Source organism: Triplophysa dalaica, chromosome 7, assembly GCF_015846415.1.
Source record: "Triplophysa dalaica isolate WHDGS20190420 chromosome 7, ASM1584641v1, whole genome shotgun sequence".
Taxonomy (NCBI): Eukaryota; Metazoa; Chordata; class Actinopteri; order Cypriniformes; family Nemacheilidae; genus Triplophysa; species Triplophysa dalaica.
Window position 1 is genome coordinate 3,465,676 of NC_079548.1, and position 27,749 is coordinate 3,493,424.

At 38.3% G+C, this 27,749-nt stretch overlaps 3 protein-coding genes across 4 annotated transcripts; 2 read left to right on the forward strand and 1 right to left on the reverse strand.

The window, feature by feature from the left end:
- The first annotated feature begins 159 nt into the window (after positions 1–159).
- On the forward strand, positions 160–1,033 carry si:ch73-256g18.2 (small integral membrane protein 36). Of its 2 annotated transcripts, none has more exons than XM_056753632.1 (2): positions 160–444; positions 535–1,033. In XM_056753632.1, exon 2 carries the CDS (start codon positions 573–575, stop codon positions 864–866), a length of 294 nt encoding a protein of 97 aa, XP_056609610.1. In that variant the 5' UTR covers positions 160–444; positions 535–572; the 3' UTR covers positions 867–1,033. The 2 variants fall into 2 exon arrangements, with proteins under 2 accessions (XP_056609610.1, XP_056609612.1); XM_056753634.1 differs by having other exon boundaries at positions 160–398; positions 490–1,033.
- A 6,818-nt stretch (positions 1,034–7,851) lies between these two features.
- Positions 7,852–15,485, forward strand: mmd (monocyte to macrophage differentiation-associated). Its single transcript, XM_056753631.1, has 7 exons — positions 7,852–8,164; positions 9,388–9,469; positions 9,635–9,795; positions 10,071–10,145; positions 12,203–12,304; positions 12,615–12,684; positions 13,781–15,485. Exons 1-7 carry the CDS (start codon positions 8,139–8,141, stop codon positions 13,982–13,984), a joined length of 720 nt encoding a protein of 239 aa, XP_056609609.1. The 5' UTR covers positions 7,852–8,138; the 3' UTR covers positions 13,985–15,485.
- A 1,339-nt stretch (positions 15,486–16,824) lies between these two features.
- hlfa (HLF transcription factor, PAR bZIP family member a) lies at positions 16,825–27,734 on the reverse strand. The gene is made up of 4 exons (XM_056752595.1): positions 27,423–27,734; positions 25,971–26,303; positions 20,732–20,946; positions 16,825–20,654 (listed from the first exon to the last, which is right to left on the reverse strand). Exons 1-4 carry the CDS (start codon positions 27,535–27,537, stop codon positions 20,439–20,441), a joined length of 879 nt encoding a protein of 292 aa, XP_056608573.1. The 5' UTR covers positions 27,538–27,734; the 3' UTR covers positions 16,825–20,438.
- Between the last annotated feature and the right edge of the window lie 15 nt (positions 27,735–27,749).

Here is a 27,749-nt window from a genome sequence, read left to right on the forward strand (position 1 = left end):
CATGTTCATGACCATTTTCAGGTCTCTCTCTCTCTCTCTCTCTCTCTCTCTCTCTCTCTCTGAATTTCTCTCTGAATTTCTTCTGTCTGGTAGTGGATTAGACGAAGCACAGATGGTTCAGTTCTCCACGCAATCAAGATAAGGAGGATTATACAGGAATCACACGTCACAGTCGTTGTTTTCAACAGGATATCTGTTGTTTTAGCATTTCAAACCCAATGAACGCCTTTCAGTCAAATGTGCTTGTGAGATGTTTGTGCTGTCATCCATCCTCTTTAAAAAATAAATGCAATGCTGAGACGGCTAATTCATTGCAGTGGCATCCAGACAGTTTTAAGTTTGTTGTTCTACTTGACTTTCTACATTCAAAGTGTTTTTACGGGCTAAAGACACTATAGGTATTAAGTGTGGTGTATTTATAGACAGACAGAGAGAGATTTGTTGGTGAGCATCACCAGATTTAATCCATCTCTGCTGTGTGTGTGTTAGAGGATTCTTCTCAGTCACAGCTAAAGGTCCGTCTCTCTTCTGCAGTGTCTCTCCAGTCCTCCGGTCCCAGCAACAGCGCAGCCATGAGTTTCATCGCAGACGATGTGGAGATCGACCCGGTCACCCTCAACCTCATCATCCTTATCGCCAGCTATGTCATTCTCCTCCTGGTCTTCCTCATCTCCTGCATCCTCTACGACTGCCAGGGAAAAGACCCCTCCAAAGAGTACGCACCCGATCCCATGCCCAACATCAACCCCACACCCATACGGCTGGTGGTCATGCAGAACTCGCCCGCCAACGGCCGGTGGGACCAGAACAATATGGTGGCCACATACGAACCTCCAGGCGGAGAGAAAAAGAGCACTTTGGTCTGACAGCGTGATGGACTGATAACAGCAGACGGATAAACTCTGCACGCACTTTTTTTCTATTTACTGTACATGCAAGCTACTTTACTTTTCGTTTTCTATTTTGTGTAATGCACCTTTTTTAACAATAAATCGTTATTTGTATCTTGGACTAAAAATGTTGGGATTGGATTTTCAAAAGACAACCTTTAAACGGTGAGAACAATTTTTTTTTCTTTACATCTTTTTTTCGACGGCAATATGATAGTTTAGAGACTAGGAGTCAGTGGTTTGGGCCTTCATTTCATTTCAATTTAACACAATTGTTTATGGCCTTATGTTATTTTAAGTTTCACAAGCTATTTTTAATTTGCATTTAAAAAAATGCATGATACTGTATGACAAAAACTACAACTAGTAAAAAAGGAATTCAACAAAGTACCAAAAAGATGATTCTACAAGAGTGATGCCATATTTAAATAGGCCTGCTTTGAAGTAAATGCTGTACACTGTGTGCAAATTGAAGATTGACATTTATTGTTGATTAATTTAATGATGTAACACTAATGGTTATGGTTTCACACTGTTATTTTGGTAGAAACTGTAATAATCCGTTTTAAAGATTCTGCTCACTCAAATTTTTTATTTCACAAATAATGAGTACTTAATTTATATAAGTTATCAAGAAAGGATGATCGACAGCTCAGCCTGTGATGGTAACGTATGAGAGTTTGTCAGAGTCAGACTGAGGAAGTTCATGGTTTACATACACAACACCTGTTTCAAAGGTTGAGCCTAACAAAGTAAATATTTAACATCGAGATAACTGAAGATAACACCGTATCACAATTACACACGCACGCAGATAACACGCTGCTTAATCTAGATCAGACACATGTACAGACACTCGAGAATCAATTATATATTAAGAAACAGTATAAAAGACCTTGTTGTCATCCCCAGAAAATGAGCTTTTGCTTTAAAAAAGTGACCGACTGCTGAGCCAAACATTCAGAGTTTTGAGTTTGTGTCCAGACAGATCCAATGTAATAAAAGAGGTCATCTATATGCTAATGTAGTCCTAAAAATAGACAAAAATAAAGCGAGTACTAAAATACACAGTTTTCCTTTTCTTGAATAGATGAATAGATAGGAAATGTATGACATCATCTAAGGGTTGTCCAATCAATTGCTCTCTGCAATTAAAAGTCCGTCCCTGATTCCTCCTGCCGCTGATCAGTTATAGAAGGTATTAACATCAAGACACGTGTGTAGTGTAAACTAAAGACTGATGGCTATTACAGACATCTAGAATGAATAATCTTCATATTTTGCGCATGTAATTTAACAGTAATTTAATAAAACATACATTTTTTGTCTGCAATACATATCTAGGTGTGATGAAGGCCCAAATTGTGAAATACAAAATGAATTGTTTTACTGATAAATAGAACAGAGATTGAATAAAGAGAGAGAGAAAGAGAGAGAGAGAGAGAGAGAGAGAGAGAGAGAGAGAGAGAGAATCTCCCAAGGATGAATTCATCCAACCCAAACAAAATTCTATAAACTTTAGGTTCACTTTATTAAATAAACTTATGTGAAGTTCAAGAATAATATTAAATATGTCTTATTTTCCAAATACAAAATATAATTGTAAATGTACTATTTCAATAGTGGGGACTAGCCAGGCTTACATTTAGTTTTTCTAAACACACTTTTAAGTTTACTTTATACTACATGAGTAATTCACGTTTTTACTTTGTACTGCAACTACATGTCTTGACTACAAAGTGAACGGATAGTTTATAAGTTCAATACTTGTTTTTGCACGTTTTACTTTGAAAGTACACTATAAAGTATACTCTAAGTAACGTACTAGTTTACTTTTTATACTGCAAATACATTTTTTAGGTGTTCTATTTATATATTATTTTTGCACTTTAAGTATACTAGAGTTTCTATTTATGTGTTGATTTATATATGATAAATATGTGTACTTCAATCAGATTGGAAGTCAATTCCTAGTGTACAAAGATGTCCAGCTTCAGTTCAGTTTTATTTGCTGACTTGTAACTGTATATAAACTTCAACATGTATTTTTATAAGATGCAAAGTTATGTTATACTGCCTCTGAGTATAACTCAAATAAAAGAGTCAACACAACCACACGCAAGCCAAGTATACCTCATGATACTTTTAAGGACATCTTCATCAAAACATTGAGCATAGACCAAATACTAAGACTTGTAGAAGTGTACTTAAACGTCATTTATTTCTGAGAATGCATAAAATGAGTGATAGTTTAATAGAGGTTTAGTGTTGTGTTTGGGTCTCTTGGTTTGTGTTGTGTAGTCTGGTCCAATATTAAAACTGGGATCTGCCGGCTCTCTGGGATATTGTTTCTCCCGTCAGGTGGCCTCTTGTTATGTCCCTGCGGTTTCTACTCTCACTGTCCATTAAAGAGTAATGAGAGACTCGGCCCTCGGGAAACACGCTCTCTGAAAAGCTTTCTGAGTCTGATTTCATTTACGGGAATCCCGCTGGACTTGTACTAGGAGAAAGGTTGAGGGAATTGTTCTTCAGCTGACCTGTTTTTGCATGATCTAGGGATTCAGAATCAACTTGTTAAAAGTCAAATGCTTACAGTCACTTTCACATACAAAATCCCAATTGGAACAACATTCCCATCAACCATTTGAGGTTTAGTTTTAGTGGGGTTAGCACGCTTTACTGGTTGTGGGAGGTTTTGGATAAAAATTTTAATCTAGGAACAACAAAGGATTTTGAGCCAGGAATATTTCCTACTAGGCTAAATTGCTTTGTTTTTACCACGGTACTTCTTTTCTCAAGCTCCAGACAACCTTAATCTTTCCGGATTTAAAGCAGACCATCCCTGCTTAAAAAAGAGCTACAAGACATTGGAGTGTTCCTAAAAATGACCTTTGACCTGCGTACGTCTGCTCAGACCCTGACACCAAGCACTTTTCAACGTCAAATACAGAGGCCTGCAAAAATCCTCATATTTATGAAAACGGTCTTTGAGCTAAAAATTTTTTAGCCCGTGAACACAGGGATCTGCGTCCATAAGATTCTCATGGACTCACTCCAAAACCTGTGTTAACAACACAATGCTGTAATAAAAAAAACAGCAATATGTTTATGGAGCACAAAAGCATGATTTAATTTTTTTGGTGCGAGTATAATAAATGTAAAGGATACATTTTTTTATTTCTTGCAACATTTAGAAATCTTTTTCCTCATGTCAGTGACGCTGTACAGATCTGGTCTTATGTTTACACAATCCCGATCGATGTACCAAGCTCTTTTTGTTTCATTCATTAAAGTACTCGGACAGATGTACGGCGTTGAGAATAATCTCCAGAGACAAGAACAGATGATTCGATTGTAGAGAAATACGTCACACAGAACATTAAGAAGCGAGAGACGGATCAGCCTTCTTGTTAGTGTCTTAGTGTAATTCCCCAGGTTTATTTAGACCTCTACACTTCCTCTAACAGTTACATGGCAGACAGTCTGACTGTTTTCACTAACAAGGATTTCCATGAAACCACAAGCGTCTAAACGCTCGGTTATTGTTCTTGTGCATGTCACTGTATAGATGAATGAAAGAACCTACAGCAGATTTATCCTGCGTTTAGATGTGAAAACTCGTAGGCCCGGTTTCACAAACAGGATTAGCTGAAGCAAGGACCAGACATTAAGGCTAAAAGACTTTTGCTCAGATTTCGCCCAGATTTTCAGTCTGGACTTGTTGCAGAAAATCTGTGCCAGTCTGCTGATTTTATTAGTACGTGTGTTTCTATCTGAAACTTTCAAAAACTCTGCAAGAGTATGATGTCTAGTTTTAAGTCTTGTAGTGTATTCCAGCCAATAGTTAAATATTGGATATTTGAGGCACTTTTATAAAAATGCCATTACTGGTTTGCATCTTGAGACAAAACAATGTTACTGACATATTTTAAGATATGTCGTGTTTAGTTATTTTCAGTTAAGACAGGTCAAATATTTATTTTAGTAAATACAGCCAAACAGTCCCTGTGAACTGGAAGTTGCCATCGCTTTTACTTCCGTATATTGTCGCTTTTCCGAGTGAAATGGAATTTCGAATGAGAAAAATAGTGGGCGTGGATTTTGAGTTTCTCTGCGATATGATTGGATGTATAAAATCCATTTTGAAATGGAACTGGGAGCAGATTGACAGGTGAATGGGAGGAGTTAACGGATGCTCCGCCCAAGCCGTCTAACATACGTCACCAAAGATGGATAGTCATTACAGGACGGAAGAGCATTTTCAGATTTTAAATCAACATTAATAAACTAATGATAAACTATTTACTATAAAGGCTGTAATATTTCATTTAGATTATTATTTCACTGGGACTTTAAGCCTCGTCTGTGAACCTGGGCAATATTGTCCAAATCAAGTTTTCTACTTTTTATTGTTTCATTTACTCTGTTTTTACTACTTCAGCAGAAAGTTTACGTTGCATTGTTTGCATGTGTAATCCCCTGACAGGCTACCACAGCCAATTATGTATTTAGGTATTATTTTGATCACATTTTGTACTTATTTTTATTCAGTTTGATGAAATGTGTTGGCAGCAGTTTTCAGGTACTTTAATCCGTTGACGTGGCATCCGTTTAAAGCCCGAGACAATGCGGTCAGACAGGTAAATCTCCTGCAGAGCTGTAAATGAATCCTGTTACTGTAAACACCTCTGACATCAGAAATAAATGCATAAAAGTGAGGCCTTGTCTTACAAAAACATAATGTACCGTGGTAAAGATGCTAATACCATTGTACAAAAAGATCATTTTCATATTCACCATAGTATTCACATAGCATTCCAAAGCAGACATTTGTCTTTTGGTTTGAAAATGTTTTCTTCTTTTTAGTTTTAAGAAATATATATAAACTAAATATAAACTCATTCTCATGTTTTGTGACATCTAGTGCTGTTTACATAATGTTATTTCTGTCACAACCCCCCAGCGGTTCTTCACTGGAATATGCTGTCTCACATTAACATTGTGAAAGTTTGCCCCTGAGCTCTTGTTGCAACATGCGGCCTTGTGTGTGTGTTCATAGTTAAGATTAATTTTGCGACGATTCATCAATTTTGAGTCATCTGTGACCCTGAATTTTTCTTTTATGCCAAATGTCATTAGGATATAAAGTAAAGATCATGATCCATGAAGATATTTAGTAAATTTCTTACCTTAATAATATAAAAACTTTATTTTTATGAGTGGATGGCCTGCTACAGTGCCTCTGATTAACAACTTCAAAGGCGATTTTCTCAATATTTTGATTTTTTTTGCACTCTCAGATTCAAGAGCTTTAACGGTTCTAGATATTGTCCTATTCTAACAACTCATACATCAATAGAAATTGTATTCAGATTTCAGATTATGTTAAAATCTCAACATTGACCCATGAAGCTGATTTTGTTGTTCAGGGTGTCACATCTTCAAACAGCAGCATCACGCCCCCTGTTGAAAAAACTGGCATATGCTGGTTTAGTTTGTTTTGATGCTGATTTTCTTGTTTTGTGCTGGTTTAAACTAGTTATGTGCTGGTTTAATCTTGTTATATGATGCTTTAAATTGGTCATGTGGTTGTCCTTAGCTGGTTTAAATTGGTCAAACCAGCTTCAAAACATACCTGTAGCTCAGTGGTAAGAGTATGCGTTAACAACGGGTTCGATCCCAGGGGATTGCAAATACCTATGTATAAATGTATAGGATAAAGCAATGTAAGTCGCTTTGGATAAAAAGCGTCTGCCAAATGCTTAAATGTAATTGTAAATGTAATGGTTTGGTTTGTTTTGATGCTGTGCTGGTTTAAACTGGTCATATGCTGGTTAAAATTGGTCATATGCTGGTTTAAGATGGTCATGTGCTGGTTTTAGATGGTCATATGCTGGTTTAAGATGGTCATGTGCTGGTCCTTACATGGTTTAAGTTGGTAAAACCAGTATCAAAACATACCTAATGGTTTGGTATGTTTTGTTGCTGGTTTGTGCTGGTTTAAGATGGTCACCTGCTGGTTTTAGATGGTCATATGCTGGTTTATGATGCTCATGTGCTGGTCCTTAGCTGGTTTAAGTTGGTAAAACCAGTATCAAAACATACCTAATGGTTTGGTATGTTTTGTTGCTGGTTTGTGCTGGTTTAAGCTGGTCATGTGCTGGTTTAAGATGGTCATATGCTGGTTTAAGATGGTCATGTGCTGGTCCTTAGATGGTTTAAATCGGTCAAGCCAGCATCATAACATACCTTGCTGTTATTTCAACAGGGACCCTGAGTGCACAGGTACACAACAACACAAATACAGAATGAAACCAGACGGTGTTTCAGAAGCACACCGTTCAAAGACAATGATGTCACAAATGATGATTTACTTACAAGATGTCATAAAGCAAATGCCCGTCTTGCTAAGACGTGTATGTTGCTCTGACATGTACGCCACATGATAGAAAGCATCAAATGATTATGGATTTAATGGTTATGGTGGCGATAATGGGCCCGTTGCTCTCTATGGTAATGTGGTTGGGTTTATTGATTGGATGTTATCTGGCATGTGGAAACTAATTGAAAAAAATTACATCCGACTAGAATAAGACTCAAAAATATATATTTTTTAATGGTTTTAATGGTAAACAGCTGATGGTTGATCATGTAAACCATTATCTTCCATTGTTTAGTTCAGCACAGGAATAACAAAAGTTAACCTGTAGTTCGCAAGCATATTACATTACAGAAAACCAGTTGAATGACACAAGAATGACGTCATTGCTGTTCGCTTACGGACACACAGAACACTGTTCAAACTGGAAAAGCGACTCTCTCTCCACACTACGCCCCGCCCTCCATTGTTGCGTCAAACAAAAAGTGCTCATTACCTCCGCTGATTGGATGGATTGGTCGGCCGCCTCATGCCCACCGCGCTCCCATTGGCCGGAAGCCCCGTCAGTCAAACCCGCCGGAAAAAAATGCACGAAAAACTCCGGTTGTGTGCTGTGAGAGAAAGAATAGGGGAAAGGTAGAGAAAGATCGGACGCGTGAAGGTCTGATCTAATGAATTATGAGTGCATGTCTGAGTAAAGGTCGATTCTAGCAGCTATGGTGTCGCGCGCGCGTTTGAAAGAGGCGTTTGAGTGATTTTATGAATAGGAGTTTCTTTGACAGGCCTCGTCAGACTCGTCTTCAGCATCGGACATAGTGAGAGGCTCATTTTCTGATCTCGCCCGTGTTTTTGTCTGTGACTTTGTGGACATGAAGAGGGTTAATAGTTTCCAGAGGTGAGTCGGAGCTTTAGCTGTCCAGCTAACGGTCTGATTACGAGGAACGTTATCAGTCTGATCTCTCGTCTTTCTAAACTGTTTTTTAGTTGATCTGTTCTGTGTTATTGAATGATAGATCACACACCGTGCATCATTTTTGACTGTTTAGAGATCAGACCACGAGACGTATTACGTTAGATCAAACATCTGTTCTGTATTGAGATCAGACTTTGCATTTATCTATATAATGCATTCAGAGTTGAGACCAGGCATATGTTTTACTCTATTGAAGAGATTGGACCATGCACTGAGACAAAACATCATTCTGTGATCTGATTATGAGTGAATGTGTTGATTGGGGGTATTCAGATCGGAACATGCATGCAGAATACACCCTACATATCAGACCTCATCATGTCTTCATTTTAGAAAGGTGCTTTGACTCTAACTGAGGATGAGACCACGCATCTGTTGAAGTTACCAATGATGAGATCGGACCGTCATCATTAACGTCATCCTGTGGTGGTCTGATCATGCTTTTATCCTAATGCACGGGTGTAGGAAACGAGAGAGATGCAGTACAAATGCAGATGTGTATGAGAGCATGCACCACTGCATCAGACATCACGTTTTATTTCAGACTAGTTTGATCCTTAAAGTCATACTTCACCCAAAAAATAAAGTCCTGTCATCATTTGCTCACCCATGTCTTTATAAATGACTTTGTTCTTCTGATGAACACAGAGAAAGATATTTGGAAGAATGTTAGCAGTTTTCAATTCTTTCATTGACTGTCATAGTAGGAAAAATTTAATGATTGTCAAATGTGCCCCATGGCTGTTTGTGTTTCTAAATTCTTCAAAATATCTCACTTTGTGTTCAACAGTACAACAAAAATTACATTTTTTTTCCTACTATGGTAGTGGATGATGTCACAGAACTGACAATTGCTTACACTCTTACAAATATCTTTCTTTGTGTTTAACAGAAACAGAACAAATACATTTATAAAGGTTTGAAACAGAATTTTTATTTTGGGGTGAACTATCCCTTTAAACGACATTAAAAAGTAAAAATAAGATAACCGAGATGACTTTGACTTGTTAAGGTTTTGTCTCTATTGGACTCAACCTCGTACTGTAGTTTCATTTGTGCTGGTTTTGTTATTCCGAGTAGGTGTGTCCTGTGGATCCTCATGTGTCTCATTAAATATGAATGTGTTGTTGTTTGTTGTTTTTCAGGTTTATGAACAGCCGGGCGGCTGCCAACTGCCGCTACAAACCCACATGTTATGAGCATGCGGCCAACTGCTACACCCACGCCGTAAGAGAACGTCCGCTCATTCATTCGTGATGTTCAATTCTACTTATGCGCCCCAATGCTTATTTGAGTCGTTACGTCATGTGACCACCAAATGTTGTACTGCCCTAGTATTGCATTTTGTTTTTATCAGTCATGAAATGTCTCTCTCTCTTTATGTCTCGGCAGCTCTTGATCGTCCCAGCGTTTGTGGGCATGGCTCTGTTATACCGGCTGTCCGATGATCGCTGGGAACGCATCACGGCCTGGGTGTACGGCATGGGTCTGATCGGCCTGTTCCTCGTCTCCACCGTCTTTCACATCATCTCGTGGAAAAAGAGCCACATGAGGTCTGTTTTCGTTAAACACAGTAAACAGTACATCACAAGGTCGTTTGTTTGTTTGTGGTGCGATTATTTAAGCAGCAGTGTGGCTGCCAGGTTCAGCAAAGGATTCTGGGTAAAACCATGGTTGCACTTAAGCTTAAATTGCAACTTTCGGCCCACGATAGATATGAGCAACAAGAAATGATGTCACGCTCCAGGGCATGTTTTAGAGCCAAATTAGGTCATGTATGTACTTCTCAATGTGACAGAGAACTGATTTGGTTCTTGTTTTGTTTTAGGAACATGGAGCACTGCTTCCACATGTGTGACCGAGTGGTTATATACTTCTTCATCGCTGCCTCTTATACGCCGTGGTAAAGTTATGTCTGTAAACTCTTGATCTGAAAACATTGAATCAAAATGTTACTACACTTACGATATAACCATGGGATGGAGTATCATGTAACTAACATGGTATTTATCCAGGTACCATGTTTTTTTTATCTAGTACAATAACTAGTAGTACAGCTGATGTGTTTTGTATGGCGGAAGGTCTCATTTTTGTGCATTGATGTAATCCTGTATTTACAGAAAGTGATGTCATCGTGTAGAAATGCTTACACGTGCGTCTAATGTCAGTGATCTTGTAACAAGTTATTATCAACCTGATCTCACATGAATTTTTTAACTGTTATGAGGAGGCTAAAATCCTATAAGTTCATGTGATGTGAATCGTACAAAAATGTACAGATATTAGAAAAACACTAATGAAGCCCCACCCCTAAATTAAACGTCTTGTGTTGTGAAATAGTTACGAATTGTCGTGAGATTGTGTCGTTTTATCAGACGTCGTGTTGAAGCAGTCTTTGAAATGAGACCGTATTTCGTAGCGTATGTTCACTTTCGTCTCAGTGTGTGAATAATTCAGCATGTCTGAGGGTTGTGTTAAACATGCAAACGCAGAAGTGAAGGGATATTTAACTCCTGTAACCGAGAGGCTTTATTGTACACTGACAGACACAAAAAGCTCTCTGTCAGGAATCATCGACCGTCTGGATAATTACAAATTTTATTAGATGCGTCTTGTAAAATTAAGTATTTCTAATATCAATAATATAATCTACAGTTTGAAGGATTGATTGGTTATTGTTATTATTAATGACAAATATGATGATTTCTTGACACTTGATCTCAACTCAATATTTATTTACGACAGTGTTTTTATGATGCTCCCAGGCAAGGTTATTAAAGTCTAGTAAAACTATTACAACATTTATATTTATTAATAGACAGCAAAAAATAACTAAAGCAATTAACTAATTAAATGAAGTAAAGCAAAATGTAAGAAATGTTGCCTCAGCGAAGTAAGTTAAAGAGGCACTAAAATAAGAAAGGGATAATGTACAGGCAGCCGGTTATTATCGCAGAAATAAGCCCTGACAGTGTTATCAGGAGGCAACGCTAAGCGTTAGGTCGCAGTTTTGGTTTTAAAGTAAAAAACGACGTTCAAACGTCAAGAACAGTCAAATTGGTTTAATCATTTGTAAAAATAATGTCATATATTGTTATTAAAAGGCATATTTAGAATTATTTTTGTGTAATATTAAACTGCCCCTCTCAAAATGATTTGCAGCATCCGGGTTACAGTGTGTTATTAGTTTTGTGCGGTTGTTATTTGAAAATCGCGACTGACCAATCAGAATCAAGCATTCAAATGAGCCGTGTAATAAAATAAAATAATGAACACTGAAATACACATATATATATATATATATATTATACTATAAATAATATAATTTATTACACGGCTTGTTGTAATGGTTGATTCTAATTGGCCAGTGGTGACATTGGTGACATTTGCAGGTACTTTATTCCCAGATAAGAACCTCTCAAAACTAATAACACACTGTAACCAGGATGCAGCAAATCATTTTGACAGGTTTTTTTATAACATATATGACATTTTATTTACAAATGATTAAACCAAATTCCCTGTTCGTGACATCTGAACGTCGTGTCCTTCCTTAAAACCAAAAGTAAACAGCTTTACCTCGTGGAAGATCTGCATTCTGTAAAAATTAGCTATTAAAATATTTCACCATTCACGTCAATTTTTTCTTATGTGGCAAGTAGCCGTGTAATAAGTGGGATAATATTCAAGCAGCCGGCTGTTATCACAAAATAAGACCCTTCAGTCCCTACTCCGCTTCACATGTACATTATCTCTTACGTAATAAGTCTTATATTATAATATTATATCTTATAAAGTTAATGAGTGTACTACACTTAACCTTCTAAACCTGAATCTGTACGTACAGAAAGATGAAGGTATGTTTACTGTAACGTGTGTGTTATGTGTATTTATGACACTGATGATGTGTGTGTTTATTATGGGCTCATGAAAGCTGTGTGTATGCTTGTGTTTTTGCAGGCTGAATCTACGCGAGCTCGGCCCTCTGGCCTCTCACATGAGATGGTTCGTGTGGCTGATGGCGGCCGCGGGAACAATCTACGTGTTTAACTATCATGAGAAGTACGTTTATCATCAGACGTTTCTGTCAATGAGAGATTCTTGCAGTCTCAGATGTGATTTTGCAACTATAAGGTTATTAGTAAAGAAATAATCAACAAGCCTTTTGATTTTTTTTATCATCACATATTTTTCTTGCAAGGTTAGTTGGTTGAAGACACAATAGAGACATTATGGGAGCTTTTTAATTTGATGTAATCCGCTTCTTACCTGCAAAACCTTGTGATATTAGAGATGCTAAATTCTTATTTTTTTTGCACCGATGTCTTTTTGTTCTTTGCAATTGATGTGTCTGTTTTGTGTATTTGTTCAGGTATAAATTAGTGGAGTTGGCCTTCTATCTGACCATGGGTTTTTTCCCGGCTCTGGTGGTCACATCAATGGTGAGTGTATGAGCTCATTCCCTGTTGATTTTAACAATTTAATCTGATCTTTAAATTACACATACGCAAATCGGCATGAATTTTCTTTAAAAAGAAAACGACCCACATTTATAAGCTATTTACTATAAACGCTGCAATATTTCATGAAAAAATAAGAAACGTCATTTTTAATGTCACTGGCACTTTAAGCATTAAATATTCTGTTCATTTTGTGGAACAAACTCTTTATTTTAAATGTTCCTTTTTCTTCAAGTCACTAGAATTTTTTTATTTAGTTTTTTCCTGCTTTGGGTTTTTTCGTCTGAGATCATCTTAACCTTTAACACCGTTTGTCACGACAACATGTTTGACCTGCCGTCCTGATATGTCTTTTGTGAGATATCTGTCAGATGTCTCTTCAACCGGCAAATATTATTGTTATTCAAAAATCTTGACACACCGGTCAGATGGGTTTCATAGTGAGGTTTTACCTTATCACATGATCTGTTGAATGATACAGACTTTCTATTCATATGCTGTGTATATTGCTACATATCTTTATTCCTCATGATTTAGACGTTAAGTATAATACGTGTGATATTGTGTCCTCTAACGCTCTCTTGTGGCTGGTCCTGTTAGTTCATAAAATTTCCATAGAAAGGCCAATGAATTAAGAATAAACGTAAGCCCAAAATATTGTTTATTAAATGAATTATGTTGGAATTATTATTATTATGGATACATTCACATACGTTAAGATAACCCAGCAAATAAGACTTCATCACATGGCATTCCAGATTGAATATGGTCATATTATGTTCTGTTGATCAGGACGCAAGTTCTCCTAAAAATCAGTATTGTCAAATTGTCATCTTTATGGCGGCTGTGGCTTGTGGTTAGGCTTGGTTTGTAAAAAATGGTTTATTGTGTTCTAAAACCAAAACAATCGATTATTGCGTCACATAAGTGTAAACATTGTTTCTATTTCACAACATGATATCATATTGCTGCTTGACAGCTATTTCTAACCTGTTTTGCTACCTATTAAAATCTTAGTCTGTTTTTGTATTAAATGTATTTAATGTTACTAACTGTCTTGTGTTCTTGTTTTAAACAGAGTAACACAGATGGATTGTATGAGCTGGCATTCGGGGGTTTCGTCTACTGCCTGGGCGTCGTCTTTTTCAAATCAGACGGCGTGATTCCGTTCGCTCACGCCATCTGGCACGTGTTTGTGGCGCTGGCTGCCTCCATCCACTATTACGCCATCTGGAAATACCTGTACCGCAGTCCCCTGCCCGAAGACATCAGAGATGCCTGAACGCTTCACACGTCTCCTCATCCTTTCCTCTGACCTGCATCTTTCTCACGCCTCCTCTGTCTCTCTCACTCCATGCTAACACCACATTGAACGGCAACTAGAAAAGTTTACCAGTACGACCATGCAATGTTTACGGTTTTCTAACCATCCCAGAACCGCGTGTGTGTGTGTGTGTGTTTGTCAGTATTATGTAAATATTGTAGTGAAAATAGACTATGAATTGCTTTCTTGAAAAGATTGTAATGATCTGCGTGCATTCTGACACATGCACACACACATCTGGTATAAATGTGTATTTCATGTAATGAATAATTGAGATATTCATGTTTTCTGGTTTAGTTTTCAGGACATAAAGTGTATTTTTGCATCAAAATTCACTTTACTTTTACCTCAGCCGGTTGTTTTCTATAAAGTTCTTGTGGTTTTTCTACACTCTACACACTGGATGTTTCCTTCCCTCATATTCGGCTCCTGCACCTTCAGCAGATTTTAGTGTTGCGCAGGGCGTTGTTTTCTGTGCTGCACTTTTGTAACGCAGAACCACTTTGATATTCCATTTTTCTCATGTGAGTGTGTATTTGAGACGGAGTGAGGGGTGCAAACTGTCATGCACAGGCAGGTTTACAAAATTGAACAGATTTTTTTGGCCGCACCAAACAGACCAGCGGGATTTATAATGACAAAATATTGAAAGAGAATAGGCCGAGTTGACAAATAAGTAAATAAAAAATGACATGAAAGTCTAGGTTTCTTCACAACAACAGAAGAAAAACACGGATTGCATCACATTTAGCCTATTTTTAACTTTTTGCATTGGTGTTATTTGCAGTTTTTCAATATTGGTATGTGATTTTTTTTATAGGATGATGATGATTTAGATTTTTAGTCACAATAACTCATGATGTTTCATCGGCCAAAGCACTTGTGAACAGTTGAATAAATTTCACATATACTGCACTTTATTTCCCATGATCCTCTTCACATCTCCTCGCGTGTGCAGGCATGATGGGAAATGAAGTGTAGATTCTTTATGGCCTCAGCATCTTCATTCCAAAGACCGTGTTGTGTTTCTCTTGCATTTCTGCAGAAAACATGTGTGACACTGTGAATTGAATCAGCTGTGATCTGTTTGATCCTGTGATCTGATTTCAGAGCTCTGATGATGTAAATGTTTAAAGTTGCTGCTGTATCTGTGTATTCTTGTGTATTTAAATGAAGACATACACTTTTGTGTAATATTCCATTGCGTTTCATTTGTGAGAGTGTTTGATTTGTGTTTGGACCGCATGTTTTTGATGAACTGTACTCGGGGACAAATTAACTTTTGTAAAACTTTCTACATCTGTTTTGGCACATGATTCTTCTGCAGTGCTCTTTTCCAGTCGGACTTTAAACTACTGACGCTTCTGCTGTTCTCATTACACACGGTGTTTTGGTGCTGGTGTCACGAGACTGTATGTGTCCGGGATTTAATTTTTAATAAAAGACAGCAGCAACAGAACTCGGATTTCTCTGTTTGGTTTTAAATTGAGATTTAAGAGGATTTACTTGTTTTTTATATGATCTGGTCCGTGTTTCCTCAGGGTACATTGATAAGTTACATTTAAATATATTTGGCTACTTGTACTTAATCTGAACTACTTAAAGTGCAGTTTAATGTACATTAAAAAGATAAAGAATAAAACCTATATTGGTACATCGTAGTGTGGTTAAAGTATCGTAGTGTGCGTAAAGTAAAGTATAAATGAATCAATGACTAAATGTATAAATAATATGTAACTAGTCAGTGTTGGGCAAGTTACTTTGAAAAAGTAATTTATTACTAGTAACTAATTACACATTCAATAGTAATAGATAACTGCACAAACTACTCTCTCCAAAAAGTATTTATTTACTTTATATATTATCCTATATCCACCTTGATCAGTTAAGTGATTCAAGGATAGACATGAAACGACTCTTAATTAATTCAAATAAATAATATTAAACTACATAAAGGGGTTTTATCGACTGACCAAAGTACCACAAATGTGGGAATTATACATTAAAGCACAGATTTTAGAAGTTAGACTTTGAATTTCAACGTCAATTATTGCACACACACATATAACACACAGTATTTAGTTTAATTAGATCAGAAGTAACTGTTATTAAATTACAGCATAAATGAGAATAATCCCTTTATTTTTTCAGGAGGAGAGTAATTCAATTACAGTAACTAATTTGTAAACAACTTGGAACTAAAGGCACTTTTTGCACAAGTTTTCAAGTTGAAATTGGTGACATTTTAAAAGTGAAATCAAATTGAACTTTATTTGTTGAACTTCAAACTGAACGTAATTTGAATTTGAATGATGTCAAACTGACTTAGTTAGTTGAACTTAATTCAACTTTATTTTATGCGTTTGAATGACTTGTAATGTCAAATTTAATTTAACTTAAAAACTTAAGTTCAGAAGCTGCCTTCAATTCTGTGATCTTAATTTCTCTTGAAGAAAACCTACAAGTATATTCAAAGCCACTAAGAGTATGCTTCGAAGTGTATGTTCATGAACTAAAAATGTTAATAATGTTAATGTTAACTAAAAATATTGCAAGTACATTTAACTTACTATGAAGTTAGTTTTCTTACTGCTTGCTTTCAACCTAGTTCATAATATGAACTTAATATGTTTTGTAAAAGTGAGCTGAGCTCTCAGATTGTATTGTTTATGATTTAAAAGCTTCGCCATTTTTTGTCTATTTCATCTTTTTTCTGCGTGTGAATGAACAAAGTCCTACTCTAAAAGACTATTAAAGTATGACAACTACACACAAACAGGTGACACCTCGAGAAGGACTTGAGAGAAAAACTGAAGACTTTATTGGATACTAAATTTAAGAGAAGGATTCAGTAGGTGGCAGAAGAGAGCACTGCTTTAGCTTTATTCTTCAAAGGCGTGACACACAAAATCAAACATCTCATTGTCATTTCTCTCATCAGTCTGTTTATAATGGTGTTGCCTTCAATACAGCGGTCCCTGACGCACAGCCAGCGAGAAGCGTGAACTTAACCACTACGTTTATAAAAATGAATTGATCAATCTCTGTCTGTGTTGTGTGTGTTGTGTATGAATGTGTGAGATGGGCCGTAAGGGTTGAGATTTTAGGCTCACAACATCAGTCTCGTGAGCCCTTATTTCCATCCGATCAAAGTAATTCAACTTTAACATGAGTGTGTTCATTCAAGGCACTGCACTAAATTATGCTTAAATATGGTTTTTCATTCCTTTTAGAATTGAGGTAGTGAAATCTAGAAAGCGAGACGCCACCATGTTTCAAGAGTTTCACTGGTGTAGATTTCAACCGAGAACTATAAATGAAGAGTTTGGTTCCAAAATGAGATAAATCATATTTATTTATTATGTTATCATGTTTTTATTAGTTTTTTGTTATTATGGCTTAAATCAAAACAAACCAACTGCAGTTTGATTGATACTAATAGGAACGCATAATACAAATCATGTTTTTTAATCTCATTTTGGAACTAAACTCTTCAAATATTACAAACTGACGTTCCTACAACCTTTTTCTTTCAAGTGTGCTATACTTACATAAAGTTGATTTCTGAAAAGTGCACAAATAGCAAACTGAAAGTACACCTCGTTTACTTCTCATAAAAAAAATGTTGTTGTAAAACATTTTTGTTCACTAGCATTACACATAAAGTTTACTTGAAAATATACTTTCATAAACTAAAAAAAATTCAATTTAGTGTCAAGTAATGTTGATACTAACAAGTTTACCGGTATTGATACCTACTACATCAAATATCTGAAATATACTTAACAAAATGACCTTACAGATTTACATATATTTATTGAGCAGATGTCTTTTTAATACAAAAATACAACATAACTTTAACAGAATAAAGGTATCTCTGCATTTGATGCAATTCCACCGAGATCGATAAAGACTTAAACTAGATTATAGCTGACTATCTAAATAAAAACACGTCTGCCACAGAAAAAGAGTGACATTGAAATTTAGTAGCTTTTGTTACTGCCACTTTTGCACAATTGCGATCCAATGAACAAGCGTTTAAGTTTGCATACATGTTTGTGTATATTTTTGGCTTTAGACTATAGCTACGAAATCAAGGCCAATCTCGTTTTCTTAGACGACCGCACCGATGAAACTCTGAAAGCTCAGGTGGCTCGTCCTCTCATCCTCGGGGAGGTATTTAATGGGGCATTATACACAAAAAGTGTTCTGGCTTCATCCTGGATTTATTTCAGTTTTGTACAGATGGAAACAGTCATCTTGGGCTTTGTGCACACGCAACTCGCAATACACACAAATAAACAAACATCAAAATGAAAGGAACACAGGACACGTGACAAAAAAAAACAGCAAAATTACTTCCAACCCTCGAGAAAAATAAATCTGTACACATCTTAAACTTTGGCCTTTGCAGATGGAGACTTTCAGAATCGCCGTTGACAATGAAGTCATCGCCATGCACAAGAATGAATGGCTGACCTAAGATCAGACGTCGCGGCCGATGATAGGTTAAGTATGTGTTCAGTATGATACAAGCATACTTCCTGCTGCACATACTGGTGAAGTACGCGCTTCCAAACACAGCGTGACTCCATTGACAACAAGTCTTTTAACATTCAAAGCAAGCGAAAGCTCTCTAAGCTGCCTTACCGAACAATCATGACGACATCTGCACGACAGAGACTCAAGAAAAGTGAGCAGAAAGCATAGCCTTTAGATTTCCATTCAAAGAACAAATAGCAATACTGTCCAAGCTGAAAAAAGCACCGACTGTGAGTTTGACTGACATCATTGTTGAGCTCCAGAATCAAAACGCACGGATATTTGTATCCCTGTGAATAAAAGTGTGAGGTCCGGTTGCTAACGTTCCCTGAGACAGAATACTAAAGGCTATTCCGACACGAGGGTGCAGGAGGTTTTTAATGCCCAGATGAGCAAAACTACCACGCGTTTCGCTTTTCTGAGTTTTACTCCCCGTCATACAGGCCAGCTCATGATATATCAAAACACGACGTCAGAACAGATATAGCTTATACATATATATATGCTTTCATAAATTTCACTTTGACTACGGATTTGCGTCTTGAAAATATTCAGACAGTATTATATAGGAAAAATACTGTAGAAAAAAGCGATGTAGAGAATAGCTTTCAAATATATAGATATATAGAACATTAAAACTCTGTTTTATCGATAAATCATCTTCTGTGTGCTGTATCTTTTGGTCTGTAGTAAACAAACTCATCGGGTTTGACCCGCAGTATTCGAGACAACACCCTTCTGCTAAACCCACGGCTCGAAACCTTTTACACATTCAGTACAGTCATACAGCCAACAGACACGCAAAGCAACCAAAAAAATCACTACAAAAACATGCCGCGGGTACAAAAGAGTCAATTATAAACAGAGAAACTAAACAAAAAGACCCGTTAACAATAAGCGAGGCTGTGAACCAATAGTCATGCCGAAATATCCATTTAAACAATAAGCGATTAGGAAAATGACTATACAGCCTTGACAATAACAGCAATAGTAGTAATTTACAGCTGAATATGTTTGAAAAAATTGAAAATCAAAGGAAAAAAGTCCATAAATACATCAGGCAGATTATAGTGTAGGTAGAAACATTGCACCGGATCAGATTGTGAGACACGCTTTAGTGCACCGCACGGGGTCAGAGCCACACAACATCTAGATGGATTCAACGCTTCGAGGGAAAGTGCTACAGCAAAAGTGACATCCGTGACGCTATGAAACTTTAGAGGAGGAGAATCTAGCTTATGCCCTCTAAAGAGCTTATTCAGGCTTATTGCTCCATGGACGACGTGGGAAAAAGGAAAAAAAGAGAAACAACAGCGCTGGTGTTGGTTTAAAAGTCATGACATTAACACATGATCGAGAAAACAAAATAAAAACATACCCTGACTCTAGCTAGTGTAAGAAATACACAAAGAAATCTGAAGGTGCATCCAGCTATCCAACTAAAATACATTATTATACACAAACTCTGAAGATCAAAGAGGGGAAGTGGGCGGGGCCTCTGGGGGGACGGGAGGGGAGGAGCGGGTGATTGACAGACACACAGGGTGAGCGCAGAGGAGGTTATTGATCAGTTCTTCTCGGTCCACGTCACAGGTGTATAAAACACGCCGGAAAAATAAAGATGAGAAGCGCGTAGAAGCGTCAAATAAATGATCCATCGTTGGTGAAGGAATAAAGAGTGGAAATACACCGACACACAGATCAAGAGGAGATCATCGACTGATACGAACGTCCACATGGCAGAATCAAAACAGGCTTCTTAAGGAGAACCGTGGAAAAAAGGAGAGGAGAAATTGGCGCCCCCGACTGTCCCTTGAAAGTGGTGGTGGGCGGGGCTATTCATGTGGTGGGCATGGCTCGCGTCAGGGGCTCACAGGGGGCTGTGGCGCGCCTCGTATTTGGCCAGAACGTTCTTGCAGCGGCCGAGCTCCTTCCGCAGGTCGGCCACCTCCTGTCTGAGCGCCGTGTTCTCTTTCTCCAGGAATCCCGCGCGGATGGCGATCTGGTTCTCCTTGAGCCGGCGAGCATCGCGCGAGCGTTTCGCCGCGATGTTGTTCTTTCTGCGACGCGACCAGTATCTGTCGTCCTGCACGGAGACGGTGTGTCAGTATGGCATTTGAGACAGTATAGCGTTTAAATAAAACGACAATGTGATCCATTTACCTTCAAGTCTTCGGAAATGAAGACTTTGCGTGCCTTCTTGATCATGGGTTGGGGCTTAAGCTCCTCTGCGGAGAATTTGCGCTTGCGGGGGTCAAAGATTTCCTGACCCGGGACGCTGGACAGGGCGAGGTCAGCGGGGTCAGGCTCGTACCCGTCCGGCACCTGGATTGAGTCCGGATCTATTGGACTGGGCGTGTCACGTGAGCTGCGATGAACTGAGAGAAGCAGAGATTTGTTTTATGTATTTAAAGTATTCACAAGCAATTCATTCGTTATGCATTTACATATTTTAATGTGTTATATTCAATGTATACACTTTAATATAAAATATATTAGAAATGAACTCTGTGCTGTTATTGGTTCATATCACTTCTCAGGTATATCGTTTTTGTTTACATCAGCAATTATTTTGAACCATTTTACGTTTTTTAGTCCTTTTATGATTTTATTTTCAGAGAGTGAGTGTTGACATCATGTGCGTAATGGTGCACGTCTCCATTCTGGCCAGCAGAGGGCGGACGAGCCCACCACATCTACACAAACAACGCAAACTCGACACACAAAACGTGACACTTACTGATGTTTCACAAGCACACAACACAACTAGTAGTGTGATTATCTCTTAATTTCTAGATTAATACGCATGTCAAAGAGATGAAGAGGTTTTGAAACGGTCCGTTCTTCATTAGTGAGGGATTAGAAATGAAACTCTTGACTGATTTAAGGGTCATCAAACAAGAGCCGAGATGGGACGGCCCACAGCCACACGCAATAAAAACGCACAACACACAACCGAAGAAATAAAACTGGCATTTATAATAGGACACTTGTTTAAACTTGTAAGGAAAGATGTGATTTAAGATGTGGTCTCTTCTCAAACGATGCGGTGAAACTCAAACACTGATCTGTTATCTGTTAATGTTACCCACACAACTCACAATCTTCAACTGGACATCATTATATTTTGATATATAGCTTTGGAATCTAGATTTGTTTTATTGTGAGACGTTCATGTGGGCAAGCGACTACACAACAAATGTACAGTGTTACAAAAGTCAAACGCAAGATTCAAGCACATAATGGTAAGAAACTGCATCAATGAAAGTACTCAGAGATGTTCATTCACTCTTACTCATACATGAGACCATGTGAACTGAACTTCACCACAACCTTCTGCATCAAACAGAGGTCAAAGGTGACGGCTGTTATGTCATGGCCTAGATTTTTTGATTAGGCTTGACAAAGATGTGCCTTTGTGTGTGTGTGTGTGTGTGTGTGTAAAGTAAATCAATCATGAATCTCTGTCCGAGCTGACCCAACCGAGACCTTGTACAGATATCGACTGAAGGGCTAGAATGACTCAGGAATTTTTATATCTTTTTATATGAGCCATAAAAATGTTCAACTTCACCGCGCCTTTAAATGATGGTTCAGTGCATTTTATGTTCAAGTTCAAAGTTTATTTGTCACATACAACACCATACATAGTAAGACATGCCGTGACATATCCATTTGTTCAATTCTTTTTTCAAAAATAAAAACCATTATAGACGGTTTCACCTTACGTTCACTTCTTATCATATAATATTGGTTATAATAAAAACAAATTATTTCGTACTATATTCATGTGAACTTATATTATGTTTTATTGTCATGTATATCATTGTATTGAATTAAATTAAAACTACTTAAAAGTTATTGATTCTTTGCGGAGGTTAAGTTTGGGCCATATAGCAATTGTTTATGTTGGTGCTGATGAAAACAATCTATTGATAAAATACAAATCTCATATAAATATGTTTCCCATCTGTTGCTTTCATGTTGAATAACTAATATTGAATATTAATACTTAATATTGTGTAATTGTAGCTGTTTAGATATTCCCGTTATATAATAATAATATATATTGTGCTGTTTACTGTACATTACATAATGATAACATCACAATGTGTAAGTTCTGTTGAATCACAGTGCTGTTTCATGTGTGGTGGGTGGAGCTTGAGGACAACAAAGATTCACCATTTAATGAATATGTAATTGTTTAAATTACAGGTGATGGAGAGAGTGATTCTGACCGTCCTCTGAACTCCGGTGAGCGGATGTCACTACTTCCCCTAAACACACACAGACACTTGGAAGAGGGGCGTATACGGCGGGGGAAGTGGTTGGATGCAGGAAGAAGCTTTATTTTCCCATTCCCATCTTCCCATTCGTCTCACGGTGGCGGAAGCACACGACCTACGTGATGTCATCTGCTCTTAAGCAGTCCTTGATCACCTGAGACACGAATATCATGTGACTAATCGCTCTGATGTTTATGATTGGTTGACAGAGGAAAGCACGTGACTATCATAAGCCTGTGCGCCGTTAAAAAAAAAAACTCAGAAGAATCAGTCTTTAAATGTCTTTCAATAGAGAAAGTTGTTTGTTTTTGCGTTGGTCTTAAAGTTCTTTAAACCTTGACATCAGATAAAGAAGATCTTCAAGAGACTAACACACTGACCTCAGATCAGCGTCTTGGGGCTGAAAGAACATTACGTTTGACCTCTAACCCCTTGCGTGCCTCTAATCGGCACCGCTGGCCAGTTTCCATTCTGTTACTCAAAGCCACACAATGATATTTTCTCTCTATCTACTGCCAACGGAACATAAACTTATGCCAACCCATCTGTAAACACACTCGCTCGCACGCATGCACACAAACACACACACACACACAAGGTCCATTGGTCCACTGTGTTGTGATAACACATTCTTCCCTATCTCCTGTTCCCTCCGACTGCACATTGTTTGTTTTTAACGTGTGTTTGTTGTCTGTCAGGCCTTTAGACTTGTGTCTCGATCTGCATTAAAAGGGACACTTCACCCAAAAATGAAAATTCTGTCATCATTCACTCGCCTTCGAGTTGTTCCGAATCTGTATAAATGTCTTTGTGGGATGAACACAGAGACAGATATTTGGAAGAATGCTCACTTTGCCCCCCCAGACTTTCCCATGGTAGGAAAAATACTTTTACATTCTGTTGAACAGAAGAATACAAACTCGAAGGCGAGTTACAGTGACAGAATCTTCATTTCTGGGTGAAGTATCCCTTTAAAAGTGCATGTGAGGGAGGCACGACTCTGGCAATGTGATGTTCACTGGGAACATACCGTGCTCAGCTGCACAAAACAAGAGAGAGGGGGTGTGTGGGTGGGTGGAGTCTGAGATAGACTGCTGGATGGATATGAGAAGAGAGGCAGGGTGGGAGTGACATGCCTCTCTCTCTCTCTCTCTCTCTCTCTCGGGCTCTCTGCAGTGGCACAAGGAGACGGCATGTGTGTATCACATGGCCAAGCACGCTGTTCTAAGTACTCGCGGCCGTCACGTGAGCATCTAGACGGAACATGAACACACCCCCAGAACACACAAGCAGGCACATGGAAAAGCACATGCGGAGTATAAACATACACAAATGAAACACACTCACGCTTGCAAAACACACGCACACATTGTTGTGAGATGCCAGATATTTTCCAGCAGAGCAGAAAATCTCATCAACGGTTGAGAGTTTGACGGACACTCTTTGCTGAAGGCATACAAGATTATCAGACCATAAAAACCCCAACAACCCATAATTACAGGAATGCGTCCAATAAAAAAGGATTTCTGTGCATTCACTTCACACTGTTTTCCAATAAACTGACCCTAAATTCAGCGTGATTTATCAAATCTGACTGTAAAATGTTCAATGATCTTATCCACTGAAACATCGACTGGGAAAATATAACATATTCATATTCAAGTGAAACTCAAGAGGTCAATCTCACGAAAGACGTCCCGATTTTATTATAAGGGAATGTGGCATTTTTTTAAAGACATGTTCACCCAAAACTCAAGAACCTCTGCGATTTAATCCCTTAAAAGGATAGTTCTCTCAAATATGAACATTCTTTCATCAGTTATTTATCGTCACGTCAGCTCAAACATGTATGAGTTTCTGCAGAACACAAAAGAAGATATTTCAAATAAAGTCGATGATCAAACCACACTGAACCCCATTGACTTCCGTTGTATGAACTCAAAACCTTTCAGACATTTCTGGAAAATATCTTCTTTTTGTGTTCCACTGAAGAAAGAATCGCATGCAGATTTAAATAAATGGCATTTTTGTTTATCCATTTAAATGTACCAGCCCTAATATTTAGCAGACATACATAGGTTTTGTTTATGTGGTTTCCTTTGACTGTTTTTGCTGACTAGCATCTAAATGTTCTTGCATTATTATAATTCCTCAAATAATTGTAATGGTTTTGTTTGGCGAAAAAAAAAAAACGTTGCATTTGGGTTTCTCACGAAATCACACCCTAGATCAGCACTAAACCGCACAGCTCATCGTCGTTCTGAGGTTAATTAAAGGAGCATCGTGTGTCTTTAGTAAATGGTTATTTTGATTTCACCCGGCAGGTTAAATGGCTGTTCTGCAAAGCATTCTTGAGAACGGGTGTGTGTACCCTGCAGCGAATGTACCTGAATGTCATTTGCAGGAATGTAAGATAAATGCGGCAGGCGACTTGGACAGTGTCTTCACTGCGGCTGTCAGTCATGTTTGGGTAGACAGGTTGGATTTTGTATAATAAGGTCGTTTGTATAAGAGCACATCAGGGGAGTACGCAGATATACATTGAGTGACAGCAAAAATGATCTGTCGAATAACTTTTTTAAAGATGTATTTGAGGGGCTTTTCTTGCCTTTAATGGATAGGACAGTAGAGAACGGACAGGAATACATCGGACAAAGAACCAAAGGCAAGGTGTTTGAATTGATATCGTCTGCAATGCATTGGCGTACGGTTTTATCATTCTGATCAACACAAACGTGCCGTGTCAAATGGTTTGGCAGTCTGATAGCTGCCAGTGAAACCAGGCTTGAACGACAATGGAGATAAGACTTTGAGTTGAGATAAGCATTTCACAAACACGAACTCTCGTGTAGACCAGAAGAAGCCGTTAGGAATTCTGAAAAACTCATTTACATTTAACACCCAAAAGTCCTCTACGCTCGCTTGCGGCGTTAGTTTGAAGAATGTTGGAAGGCTGACAGACTTTAGATATGTTCAGAGTGATAACAGACAGTAATCTGTCTGTCTGTGAGGGCATTGCCCTCATTGTTGATGATTAACTGGGAGTCGCGCAAAGGCCGATAAACGTACTTCAGATGTACCGCTCAGGCGTTTTGTGATGAGTGTGTTTTGGGTACCTGCTCTGTCGGGGCTCTGGAGGCAGTTCTGGGCGACCATCCCGGTCTGCACGGACGTGGTGGCCCGGTTACTGAGATCCACCACGGAAGGTGTGGGCGGGGCGGAGGGGGGCTGGGGCTGCTGGGAAGGATGATTCTGGCTCTGATGGTTGGCAGGGATACCGTTCTCAGTGAGGAACTCTTCTAAATCCATATATTCCAGCTGGAAGTTATCGCCATCGTAGGACAGGGTCTTGTCCCACAGAGTCGGGCCCAGGAAGGCGGACTGAGGGGCGTTGAGACCGTTTCCGTCATCCTCCAGCTTCTTCTCCTTCTCTTTTTCTTTCCCAAAACCTGCAGGAATGAGACGAAGGTGTCACTGTGTTCCCGAACTATGTCTTAATGTAGCTCTTAAAGTTCATAGATGTAAAACTCACACGTGCCGTTTAAGCAACACGAGCAAGAAAATTAGAATATCTAAACATCGGTATCATCATGCATTAGCTTGATTAACTGCACACAAAGGTTTACGAGAACAATAATGAAGGCAATGAAAAAATAATAAAACTTGATAATTTGATATCTAACTACTCAACATAAATAACATCTATGAGTGCAGAAGGGAAAAATGTACGGACAATAAAGACTTCAGTCTGTTCAGGATTATTGGAGACTTTAATTCAACTTTTACGGTGCTTTTTGTCATTTCAAACTCACTTTTAATGCATGGAAAGTTTGTGACCATTTGTCAACATTTAAAAAAAATTTATATATATATATTTAGTGCAAACTGTGCTTGAAATCTTATAATGCATATTCCAGTTGGGAGCACCGAGGACCAAACAACTCGTCTTTATTCATAACAAATAAGTGGTCTGGGCTGATTTTTTGGTGAACTATTTCTCACCAAGATCAGCATAAAATATCCTATCTGTTAAATGCATATCATTCTTAAGTGCATCCCCATGATTTCTTGAATGATTTATAAAAACAAACAAACAAATCTGCATTAGAAAGAGAGGCGATCAGTGGCGCCCTCTATAGGGGACTTTAAGTATAAACCTTCTCTGTTGCGTGCGAACTTAATCTATCCAATTTAAGTCTGCATTTGGCGAATTAATTTCGTAGTTTCTCTTCTTTGTAAGTATAAATGGTAATAAGAAAATATAAGCATTGGTAACATCGTGCATTCTGGCTTGATCAACCGCGCACGAAGGTTTAAGATTTGTGCGCACAATAATAAATGCAAGTTAACAATAAAGAAACAGATCAACTTTTAATTCACATCTCAGTTTGCAGTGATGATAAGTGCGTGCATGCATGCACCGTGCCCAGGTGCAGGTGTGACGGACAGAATGACAGACGCTGTTCTACCCGCAGATTATAACGAACGCAAAGCGCGCCTGTCGCCCTACAGCCGAAACCAAGGGACATTAAAAAACTCCTCCAGCAAAATCTACTCTCTCCACTTACCCTCAGCTTGGTGAAAGGGCAGTTTCGTCGGGTTCTCCAGCAGGGATTTCAGGACGCCGTGGGTCGGAGGTAGGAAAGTTGAGTTTACAGGAAGAGGTCGAGACATCTTTTCCATCGCGCAAAGGAAACAAATCTGAAAATTTCCCAAAGAGATGAAATTATAAAAGGCGGTTTATAAAAAAATTCAAACAGAAATCTTAGTGTTCCAGTTGTCTCTTGCGATATAGTCCTCGGCCAGTGCGCAGGCACCGATGCGCGGCGATTGATCGTGCGCGTCCGTGAGTTTGGCTGTATGGAGCGCAAAAGCGCAGCTGATGCGCATTTCCA

Bases quoted from the DNA above. Each gene is read 5' to 3' on its own strand.
- si:ch73-256g18.2 (XM_056753632.1), top strand. From the start codon at position 573: ATGAGTTTCATCGCAGACGATGTGGAGATCGACCCGGTCACCCTCAAC.
- mmd (XM_056753631.1), top strand. From the start codon at position 8,139: ATGAAGAGGGTTAATAGTTTCCAGAG. The intron at 12,305-12,614 runs GTACGTTTATCA...GTATTTGTTCAG, and splicing joins GTGTTTAACTATCATGAGAA to GTATAAATTAGTGGAGTTGG. The intron at 12,685-13,780 runs GTGAGTGTATGA...TGTTTTAAACAG, and splicing joins CTCTGGTGGTCACATCAATG to AGTAACACAGATGGATTGTA.
- hlfa (XM_056752595.1), bottom strand. From the start codon at position 27,537: ATGGAAAAGATGTCTCGACCTCTTCCTGTAAACTCAACTTTCCTACCT. The intron at 26,304-27,422 runs GTAAGTGGAGAG...TCATTCCTGCAG, and splicing joins GCCCTTTCACCAAGCTGAGG to GTTTTGGGAAAGAAAAAGAG. The intron at 20,947-25,970 runs GTACCCAAAACA...TGCTTCTCTCAG, and splicing joins CCAGAGCCCCGACAGAGCAG to TTCATCGCAGCTCACGTGAC.